Source organism: Lissotriton vulgaris, chromosome 6 (assembly GCF_964263255.1).
Source record: "Lissotriton vulgaris chromosome 6, aLisVul1.2, whole genome shotgun sequence".
NCBI lineage: Eukaryota > Metazoa > Chordata > Amphibia > Caudata > Salamandridae > Lissotriton > Lissotriton vulgaris.
The window spans coordinates 205,110,225-205,122,424 of NC_141694.1; the positions used below are offsets into that span (position 1 = coordinate 205,110,225).

At 43.4% G+C, this 12,200-nt stretch overlaps 1 protein-coding gene across 1 annotated transcript in view; it reads right to left on the reverse strand.

Annotated features, from left to right (window-relative positions):
- Positions 1 to 12,200, reverse strand: part of LOC147707026 (uncharacterized) — a 686,292-nt gene that overhangs the window by 14,254 nt on the left and 659,838 nt on the right. Inside the window, exon 19 of the mRNA XM_086925617.1 lies at positions 4,761 to 4,848. Within this exon, the coding sequence (XP_086781743.1) occupies positions 4,761 to 4,848 (88 nt within the window). The remainder of the gene's footprint in view (positions 1 to 4,760; positions 4,849 to 12,200) is intronic.

Here is a 12,200-nt window from a genome sequence, read left to right on the forward strand (position 1 = left end):
AAAGTGATTGAGAAGGCCACTAACAAGAAACTCAAAACCCACTTCAAACTTCACAATTTTCGAGGCAACACACGATCAGGATTCAGAAAGAATCACAGCACTTAAACAGCACTCATCACTGCCACTGATGACATTATAAACATCCTGGACTGAGGAGAAACAGCAGTCTTCATCCTGCCAGACCTCTCTGTTCCTTTCAACACTGTCTCCCACAACACTCTCATCAGAAGACTCCACAAACTTGTCATACAAGGATTTGCTCTCTAATGGATCTGTTCTTTCCCCATAGGAAGAACTCAAAGTGTCAGGTTGCCACCCTTCCTATCAGAGACCAACAAACTGCAGTGTCCCACAAAGATCTTCTGTGTGTCCCACTCTTTTAAACATGTACATAACACCAATAGCCAACATCATCTGATAAGAAGGCATCACTGTCAAGTCCAATGCCAATGATACCCAACTCATCCTCTCACTGATGGACAAGACAAACACCACCAGAACCAACTTTATCAACGCTATAACCATGGTAGCAGAGTTCATGCGAACAAACTGCCTGAAGCTCAACACAGATAAGAAGGAAGTGTTGGTCTTCTGCAAAAAGACTTCCCCATGGGATTCCACCTGGTGGATGTTGGAGCTAGGACCAACTTCCACACACACTGACCACTAAAGAAATCTATTTTCTATTTCTATTTAGGGGGTTTTGTAAAGCGCATGGTGACGCAACAACGGCGTGTCCCCGCGCTGAGGAGCTACTTTATTACTGGACCATACCAAAGCGGCACACCTACTAAGCGAATAGAGCAGTTTTGAGCTTAGCTCTAAAAATTGACTCAGATGGCTCTAGTCGTAACGCCATGGGCAGCTTGTTCCATCTAGCGGCTGCAAGGCATCTAAAAGATCTTCCCCCCATCCGTGCTCTGGATACCTTAGGGACAACCAGGAGTCCAGAGCCGGAAGATCTCAGAGAGCGGGGAGGCTCATAAGGTGTCAAGAGTCCTTGTAGAGGGAGAGGGGATTTCCCATTAATGATCCGATGGCACGTACAAAGTGCTTTAAATTCTACCCTGCTTCTGACCGGGAGCCAATGCAAGGACCGGAGAGCCGCTGGAGAAGCAGCTCTTCTGGGTAATCTAAGCACCAATCGTGCAGCAGCGTTCTGTAGGACCTGTAAGCGGCTGAGATTCTTCTCCAGGGTTCCTAAATAGAGAAGGTTGCCATAGTCCATCCTTGATGTGACTAGTGCATGTACCAAGGTCTGTCGGGCTCTCACAGGCAAGAACTTCAGCGTCTTCCTGAGGCTTTTAAGGGTCCCAAAGCATTGTCCGACCACCTGATTGATCTGAGGGCCAAAGGTGAGGGCGGCATCAAACCAAATGCCCAGATTCCTCGCTTTTTGGCACGGAATGGGTGTTGGGCCCAGGGAAGATGGCCACCATGCCGACGTCCACGCAGACTGGCAGCCCCCCACGACCAGCACCTCGGTCTTGCCCCCATTGAGCTTGAGGCAATTGGCGGACATCCAGGCAGCCAGGTCTTGCATGCATGCTCTGAAGATGTCCGCCGAAAGACCGGGTGCGCGCGATAGGGAGATGACCAACTGAGTGTCGTCGGCATACGACACCAAGCTGAGGCCGTGACTCTCTACTAAGGTGGCAATCGGAGCGACATAAAGATTGAAGAGTGTTATAATCCTAGATGACAAGCCAACATCCACAATCTTGAACCACACAAGAAATCTAGCGGCCATCCTAGATAACAAGTTCAACATGACGGCTCAAGCCAACGCAGTGTGCACCTCCTGCTTCTAAATTCCAAGCATACTGCGAAAGATCTTCAAATGGTTGCCTCAGAACACCAGCTGGATGGTCACACAAGATCTCATCACCAGCAGGCTGGACTACAGCAACTCTCGCTATGCGGGAATCTCCAAACAACTACTAAACAGACTCCAGACCATCCAGTGTGCAGCCACAAGACTCATACTCAACTTCCCAAGCCACACCAACATCACACCACACCTCAGGAAGCTTCACTGGCTCCCCATTCACAGGCACAGTCAATTTAAACTTCTCAAACACACATATAAAGCCCTACGCAACACAGGACCAGAATGCCTGAACAGCTGCGTACACTTTCACCAACTAGGCTACACGTGTATTATTTACTCCATAAGACTCCACTAGTGAGAGTTTGTATTAATTGCTATATGTTAGAGCCTACTTAGAAAATGGAAGGAATGAAGCTGGGAAAAGCATACTCACAAATCAACATCAATCTGGAAATTAAGAAACTTTTTAAGATTAGGGAAATGATTTGCCCTTTCTGGTCTAATTCTATCTCTGAAACTAACTGTTGAACCATAGTGTAATGAAATCCAGGCCCTTCCAGGCTCTCGCAAGCTCCACTTGTAAAATTATTGCTTTGTTTCATGTTCTTCAGATTTAGTAGTGCATTATCCTTTATTCATTACATTACATTTTAATAAAATTGTTTTGGTGTTTCTTCCACTTTTGTCTCTAGTTGCTCATGTGAGACTTCATATATAGGAATACCTACTGGGGATGTTTGATGGTAGATTTGCATTACAAAATGATTTCTAACTCTGATAGATATTTGTGTTAATAGTAGGGTCCAGGCCATTTAACAGTGCACTGATTTTAAGCCCAGAGTTTAGTTTCTGTGATCATAGCTACAATTAGTGTCGGTTGTGAATATGGTATGATAAAACTAAATGCTTTATTTTTATTTATTTTATTTGGCCTTTTTTGTGTAAATGTTATGCTATGGATCATTGCTCTTTGGAGCTTTGAAGGATACTGAATGCATTTGGTACCTTAGGGTATGGCCACTTTGGAACATTGATGAATGGAACTATAAAGCTGGAAGAAGTGTAGAAATAGACCTGGGGGGGGGGGGATTTGGTTACCCATGGCCTCACCAAAAATGTGTAGGCTAAAGTTAATTGTGGGCTAGCATAATTTTTTGTTAAATGTATGGTTGCTGGTAGTTATGTATGTTTGTTGAGCAAAGGCTAGATGAAGTTCCTATTTGTCGGAGAGCCTATGCTGATCAAAGTGCACATTGAAATATCCTGGTGCATTTTTTTAGATTTCAATACTGGTGATTAGACAAGGTTGGAGCAGTTAATGAATTCTTCTGTTCCTCTGACCATGCCAACTTCCAAGAAGTTATTGTGCAACTGATGTACAGTATGAACTAATTAACAATGTTGTCTATGTAAAATCATCAGATACTAGAATTTATGAAGGGATAATCCTGTCCCTTAGTCAGAGGATCTACAGTAGTGGAATGCTGTCCTTTTAAATGTGTTTTAAGTGTGAGTAAATCCATTTTCAGGGTGTGAAGTAGGAAGAAACAGCCTCATAAAATATGAAAGTGTAGAGGAAATAATTTCTCTATGAGGAACACATTTTCTACATTCAAAACAAACAAATAAACAGTGCAAATTAATTCTAGCACAATATTTCTCTACTTGAAAGTGCGACGTACTCGATAAAAATTGTTCTACATTTGAATACTCACGTAAATCTATCACAGATTTCCTGGACTCTTTAATAAGTCAGAGAAAAGCAGATATTTGCTCCAAATGTTTAAGTACCACCATAGATGCAAATTTCTGACTCTTAGAACACGTCTGTTCCTACTAATGGCTCGATTTATAGCGAAGTCTGAAAGTTGCTCCGGTTGGTTATTCCTACATTCAGAGCATGTTTCAACTTTTTGGGGAATTCTTTAGGAATTGCAGGAATACTCACAGGAAGCTGGGACTATCACTGCTTTCCAAGCAGATGCACATAGTGTAATATCCATGCATTTGGCGAATAAATTAACATCTGTACATCCACAAATGTAACAAGTGTGCATTTTATTAAGTAATCTATTGCTGCATGTCCATCAGCAACTTTTTGCTTTTCTTCTCCATGATAACAAACGTCTGTGTCCATATTTGCATATCTTTGTATGGATACAGAATTCTGAAATATTTAAAAGACCATGCCTTCAAATTTGCAATTAGCACAGACGTCCAGGAGAACCGGCTTTCCAACTCCCACTCTCGTCCCTTGCATAGGATTTGCACGTTCGTAACATTGCATTAAAACTTAATTAGATAAAAATGTATTTGCGTTCCTAATGGAAGCCATTTCCGAGCGTAAATTGTAATGTTGTAGCAGTCAATAATGGGAATAGTATTTCTATATTAATAAGAAGCATCTCAGAGAGTAAGACAGAACACAATTGTATAATAAAGTACAGTTTCATGCATGATAATATTGATGTGGGTGTTAAGAGGATAGATGTAGGAACAGGGTGTAAAGGAGGAGACAAGAGGATATGGACCTCCAGTTCATCAATGGTATTTAGATATTATGCAATTGCATAAAGGTGACACACATAATACTGATTACTGTTGCAGCTAAAAAAACTTTTTTCACTCTTTATTATGTCTGAACATGTGCATTTTGCATGCAGGAGGCGGTTTAATGAGGCATAGTAAAATAAGATCATACTTCACTTAGGGTGTGACCAACTTTCCTCCAAGTGCTGCTGCTTACAATCCTGCACTTTTGTGTCATAGCCTCATATAATCTGTGTGTTGTAATCTTGTTTTGTTTCGATTAAACTAACACAACTGAAAACAATGATTTGAAGTCGAAACATTCAGTACTTGAAACAGTGTCTGTAATGACCTGGAATGTACTAGTCAGGTAAATTTCACTAGATTTTTGTGAACATACCTCGTTTGCCAAAGAAGCGCGCTCTTGGTTTTGACGGAGTTGATTTTGAGGTGGTTGGTGGTGTCTGAGAAGTACTGAGGGTTGACCGCTGTAAGATAAAAACACTTAGTATTAAAACTCTTACTAACTGAGATGTTAAACAGAACAATATTGAAACAAATGATACTAGTACTTGTTAAATAGCAGATTAAATTCTTCTAAAAAACAATTAGGTAATTTACCCTACATATTTAAACATATTTGTTTAAATATAGCAAATGATTTGCCATCTCAAGGACAAATTGCAATCACTTGGGAAAAGTCACAGTAATCCTAACCAAATGCCTACAAATTTTCAGAGATTATGATGATCTGGGCTCATAGCATTAGGTTTAAAGAGATTTATGCCGGGGACTAGAAAATGTTGTAAATCTCTCCTTTGTCTAAGAGTAAGGCGATACATTGTAGACATATGCATTATTTTGTGAATAAGACTTATTCATCAAAGGGTTTTGCCCATTCTGTGTCTATGGAAAAATGTGTTCATGCATATGGCCCGATATCGTGAATAAGACTGAGAAAACACAAACAAATCACACTCTTCGACCATTTGAACTCCCAGTGTTAGGAAATATGATTTTCTTGGTATCTTTTTCATGCTGTAATCAAAGACATTTTTAAGAGCTCATCAGTGTGAATATACTAAAACTGCATAAAACAGTTGTTTTGGGTAGCATAGCATTCATCTATGCCACCACATTTTTTCATTCTTCATTGAGAACAGAAAACTAATAATCATCATTACTCATTTATATTCCTGGAGAACACTATTGTAGTAATAATTTCTTCCTCTGTCCGATTCAAATACCTCTACTAAGTGTGCATTATGAGAGACCCAATATTTGCTATGGGACTGGTAACTCCTATTTTCGGCCCCATCAGAATTACAACATCCACAGTTTTACAGGGGACCTTCTGTTTTGCTCCTGAAAACAGGATACTTTTCTAAAAGGAAATCTGAGAGGAGATTAGGAATTACGGCGGGAATTGGACACAGAAATAGTAAATCCCCCAAATTCCAGAATTCGCTAGTGGGCCCTAAGGAGTAAGGACCCTATCAGTCATTGCCCATTAATGTCCCCCACCCAATGGAGTTACCAGTATCCTGAATGTCAGACACTCCAAGGAACAGAGTTAATGAGTCTAAATGACTGAAGCCATTCAAAATGCAATATAAAGGTTTATCATTGTTATACACCAGAGTTAAAGTAGGCTTAATGTAATCATATATAGATATACTGGAAACCTATTTCAGTATGTTTTCTTACAATAATTCGTTAATAGTTACCCCACCTACCCAAACACCATACTTTACCTTTGCATCAGCAGTGTCAGACTCTTCTTACCACTACACCAAACTGGATTATCTGACTATGTTTTTCATCTGTACTAAAGTCTATTTAGAATATATCTATTTTCTCAGCTTGAAAGGTATTACTACCTTGATCCAGAAGTTACATTTGCTTTCTTTTGCTTTAAGGGTTTTAGGGCATCAGAGGGGTTTCAGTTGATCTGAGGGATCCATTTACTTTGAAGATTAACCAAAATTTATACCTTAATGTATACAATATTAATTATTATAATATATATATTTTTAATTTATTTTCTTCTTTACAGTGATCAAAGCTCAAATCCAACCACTGATATAACCCCTTAATCCTAGGGCAAACATGTTTCCATTCTCAAACCTGTCTCAACATTAACTCATTTTTAATGGAAAAGGTCTATTCAGTTAATAATGTATTCAAGGTTATTATATTTCATTCCATGTCACTCAAAGTTCAAATACAACTCTGTGTGTTCTACCAAAATAGCTTTCTGAAGCATTTAAGTCATGACGGGGAAGAGATATGGGGCCCGATGTAGGTAAATCTAATTTACCACTTCTAAAATACCGAATCATACCGATTCAGTATTTAAGAAGTGGTAAATTAGAGGGGGGGAAATGTAGGTAATTCTGAATCGGTAAATACCGAATCTGTAAGATTCGGTATTTACCGATTCTGTAAATACCGAATCGGTATCCCCCATTGATTCCTATGGGCCTTGAAGCCCATAGGATTCAATGTGGAACACCGAATTGGTATTTACAGATTCGGTAATTACCTATTCTTGCAAGGGTGCACCCCAACTACAGGCTTGTATGCCATGTGGCACACATAAATGCCCTATGGGCATGTCTGTGTGTCACATGGCACAGGTGTGCATGCACAGATGTGCATGCACACCTGGATTCGGTATTTTACCACCCAATAGGATGGGTGGTAAAATACCGATTCTTAAAGCCCTGTGGCACTCTGTAAATGTAAATGTACATGTATTTATATAGCGCAAATCACCGACCGAGGTCGGTATCTAAGCGCTTGCTTAGGGAACACGTCCTGTTATTCCCCTGTGAGTTAACCCCGGCAGGGTATCCACAAGGTGAAAGCCAGGCATCCCGCCGCGAGGGGCCGTTGTGGAGATTAAGCAAGCTTTTGCCCAGAGTCGCAGAGTGTGAACCCGTGAGTTGAGAAGGCACCTGAGCGAGAATTATCGAGTCCGTGGAATTTTTTAGCCCAAGACCCGCCGAGGCAGGGAATTGAACCCTGGTCCAGGGCCGATCTCAGCTTCCGGGTCTGCCGCCTCTAACCCCTGAGCCACACTTCTCTGACATGTGCCAGCTACATCTGCATTTACAGAATCGGTATTTTACAGAGTCTGTATTTACCGATTCGGTAATTTTACCGAATCAGTAAATACAGAATCCGTAAGATACCGATTCTGTAAATGCATGCCCTACATCTGAAAACCGTAATACCGGTCGGAAACGGCCGAATTCGGCCGTTTCTGACCGGTATTAGGGCACCTACATCGGGCCCATGGTCTGGTGGATAATCTGTTTTTAGCATTGGGTATGCAAAGGATGAGGTGCTGCATGTGTTGAACCCTATGGTCATGGGTTCTAATTGCAGCTGAAGCACTTGACTGAAAGTTGTAATTCTGCAAAAATTGTTGATTCTCTACCTAGAATTGTAAATGAAATGAAAAGAATCTTGTAATGCGCGACTTAACCCGAAGGCATCAAGGCGCCTAACAGAAAAGCCAAGGAAGCAATAAAAAGAGACTACAAGTACGCCCTTGCAAACAGCCATGTTTTTAGTGCTTTACGGAAACGCAGAACAGAAGGCTGAGCTTTAATTTCACATGGAAGGGTATGCCATAGCTTAGGGGCAATTGAAGAAAAGAACCTACAGCCCCATCTGCTCTTACGGAAGCGAGGTACCACTAGCAGGTTCTTTGAGGAGGAGCGTAAGAGTCTGCCCGAGACATAAGGGGCCAGCAGTTTCTTGACCCCTCCTGCACCATTGCCAGAGAGTGCACTATGAGTCAGGTGGAGCACTTTAAAGGTGATCCTCGCTTCAATAGGAAGCCAATGTAAGGCTTTCCTAGCTGCTGTCGATTACGCTAGTCTGGGGGCGTCCAGAACAAATTTGGCAGCCGCATTATGGGCGGTCTGAAGACGCTGTGTTAGGCACTTATTCATACCGATGTATAGGGCGTTACAATAATCGAGTTGCGAGGCGACAGGTGCTACCAACACTTGCTTCCGCGCCTGGGGGGACAGGTAATGTTTTATTTTCCTGAGTATTTTGATAATCCCCCAGCAGGTAGCAACAGTTCTATTTACCTGCAAAGTCATGGAAAGGCAGGTGCAATCAATACTCCCAGATTCCCCGCTGACTCCGTGGGGGTGGGACAAGACCCCAGCGAGGACGGCCACCATTCAGGTGACCAGATGTTATTGTTAGGGCCGAACACCAGGATCTCCGTCTTCTCCCCGTTCAACTTTAATGAATTGTAAATCATCCATTGTGACACTGCTTCCATGCAGTTCCTAAAGTTGAGCGGGGACGAGCCATCAGGGTGAGAGAGGGACACCAAGATCTGTGTGTCATCTGCATAGGAGACTACCTCCATTCCAAAAGATCTAACCAACTTGGCAAGTGGGGTCACGTAGATGTTAAACAGGGTCGGGCTTAATGCTTACCCCTGTGGGACCCCACATTGCACAGGTAGGGATGGAGATAGAAAATCTCCCAGCTTAACCCTCTGTACCCTCTGGTCGAGAAAAGAGGCCAGCAGACTCAAGGCCGCCCCTTCCACCCCTATCTCCCTCAGGCGAGATGTTAGCACCGAGGGGGACAGGGTATCAAAGGAGGCCGTGAGGTCTAAAAGGACCAGGATGGTGGAATGTCCCTGGTCTACCTCCATGTGGATGTTATTCAATACGACCGTGAGGGCTGACTCGGTACTATGGTGTTTCCTGAAGCCGTACTGAGATTGATCCAGGAGATCTGAGGAGTCAAGAAAAGCCGCCAGATGTTGATTGAGATAAGTCTCAAGCATCCTTGCAGGTGTTGGGAGCAAAGAAATGGGGCGATAATTCTTTAGCACCTCTGGATCAAGTGTGGGCTTCTTTAGGAGGGGCTTGACCACCGCATTCTTCCATTCAGATGGGAAAATGCCCTCTCTCATGGCCCTATTCATGATGCCAAGTAGAAAAGGGAGCAGGGAGTCTCTGCAGTCCTTCAGGACTTTAAGGGGACACAAGTCCAATGGGGATCCCGACCTTGTCTTACTTAAAAGCAGGTCAAGCTCCTGATAGGATAAATGCGGAAACTCTAACAGACTCTTGGAGGCGGTGAAAGAAACCTCCTTCGGGAACAGAGAGGAGGGGACAGGCGGGGGAGGGGTAACAGATCTTTGTGCTTCAAGATTCAGGTAGATGTCCGCAATCTTCGAGTGGAAGAATCATGCGATTTTATCACAGAATTCCTGGGTGCCTGCAACACGGTCCTGTATCTGTAACGTGCAGACCGAGTCCACTATTTTGAAGAGCTCTCTGGGAGAGGAGAGAGTCATTGTCAGGTTAGCAAAATACGTGTGCAATGCAACTGTAAAACATGCATCAATGTGCAATTAAAGTATATGCATATTAAATAATGTCTACAATAGTGTATGGTCCCCCAACACTTGTTAATATACAGTATTCTATTGCCAAAACTATATAGTAATACAGTGCATTACATAAATACAGAGAATGCTATGAAATATGTATATGGAGTAAATTGTTATTTGCCCTCTGTTACATCCTGATTGGTCTTTATTGGACTCCAGTTTATCCATTACATTTTGGATTTTCATTTTTGGCTCCTCCAGTGCCTGAAATAAAACAATATTTACAAAAAGGGGTGGTGAGGGACAGAGTCTCTGAATTAAGCAGAAAGCTCTCACCCAGTCAAGAGATCAGGGCTAGATCCAACACCGTTTTTTAGCTCACTGCACCATCCCAGTTTCAGAACCTGGCTGTATGCAAATTAGTCTGTTCCTGTCCCAGTGCATGATGGGAACAGGGCAAACCAAACTACAAAAGCCAATTCTTACACTGGGAAGGAAACAAGCTCCCGGGGACCGGTTTCTGGCATTACAGCCGTCTTCGGCCCGGTTTGCTTGAATCCTGATGGTGCAATGAGCAAGGGTCTCACATCTGAGAATACCCTTCCACGCTTAGGGTGGACAAAAATATTTACAAAAAGGGGTGGTGAGGGACAGAGTCTCTGAATTAAGCAGAAAGCTCTCACCCAGTCAAGAGATCAGGGCTAGATCCAACACCGTTTTTTAGCTCACTGCACCATCCCAGTTTCAGAACCTGGCTGTATGCAAATTAGTCTGTTCCTGTCCCAGTGCATGATGGGAACAGGGCAAACCAAACTACAAAAGCCAATTCTTACACTGGGAAGGAAACAAGCTCCCGGGGACCGGTTTCTGGCATTACAGCCGTCTTCGGCCCGGTTTGCTTGAATCCTGATGGTGCAATGAGCAAGGGTCTCACATCTGAGAATACCCTTCCACGCTTAGGGTGGACAAAAATATTTACAAAAAGGGGTGGTGAGGGACAGAGTCTCTGAATTAAGCAGAAAGCTCTCACCCAGTCAAGAGATCAGGGCTAGATCCAACACCGTTTTTTAGCTCACTGCACCATCCCAGTTTCAGAACCTGGCTGTATGCAAATTAGTCTGTTCCTGTCCCAGTGCATGATGGGAACAGGGCAAACCAAACTACAAAAGCCAATTCTTACACTGGGAAGGAAACAAGCTCCCGGGGACCGGTTTCTGGCATTACAGCCGTCTTCGGCCCGGTTTGCTTGAATCCTGATGGTGCAATGAGCAAGGGTCTCACATCTGAGAATACCCTTCCACGCTTAGGGTGGACAAAAATATTTACAAAAAGGGGTGGTGAGGGACAGAGTCTCTGAATTAAGCAGAAAGCTCTCACCCAGTCAAGAGATCAGGGCTAGATCCAACACCGTTTTTTAGCTCACTGCACCATCCCAGTTTCAGAACCTGGCTGTATGCAAATTAGTCTGTTCCTGTCCCAGTGCATGATGGGAACAGGGCAAACCAAACTACAAAAGCCAATTCTTACACTGGGAAGGAAACAAGCTCCCGGGGACCGGTTTCTGGCATTACAGCCGTCTTCGGCCCGGTTTGCTTGAATCCTGATGGTGCAATGAGCAAGGGTCTCACATCTGAGAATACCCTTCCACGCTTAGGGTGGACAAAAATATTTACAAAAAGGGGTGGTGAGGGACAGAGTCTCTGAATTAAGCAGAAAGCTCTCACCCAGTCAAGAGATCAGGGCTAGATCCAACACCGTTTTTTAGCTCACTGCACCATCCCAGTTTCAGAACCTGGCTGTATGCAAATTAGTCTGTTCCTGTCCCAGTGCATGATGGGAACAGGGCAAACCAAACTACAAAAGCCAATTCTTACACTGGGAAGGAAACAAGCTCCCGGGGACCGGTTTCTGGCATTACAGCCGTCTTCGGCCCGGTTTGCTTGAATCCTGATGGTGCAATGAGCAAGGGTCTCACATCTGAGAATACCCTTCCACGCTTAGGGTGGACAAAAATATTTACAAAAAGGGGTGGTGAGGGACAGAGTCTCTGAATTAAGCAGAAAGCTCTCACCCAGTCAAGAGATCAGGGCTAGATCCAACACCGTTTTTTAGCTCACTGCACCATCCCAGTTTCAGAACCTGGCTGTATGCAAATTAGTCTGTTCCTGTCCCAGTGCATGATGGGAACAGGGCAAACCAAACTACAAAAGCCAATTCTTACACTGGGAAGGAAACAAGCTCCCGGGGACCGGTTTCTGGCATTACAGCCGTCTTCGGCCCGGTTTGCTTGAATCCTGATGGTGCAATGAGCAAGGGTCTCACATCTGAGAATACCCTTCCACGCTTAGGGTGGACAAAAATATTTACAAAAAGGGGTGGTGAGGGACAGAGTCTCTGAATTAAGCAGAAAGCTCTCACCCAGTCAAGAGATCAGGGCTAGATCCAACACCGTTTTTTAGC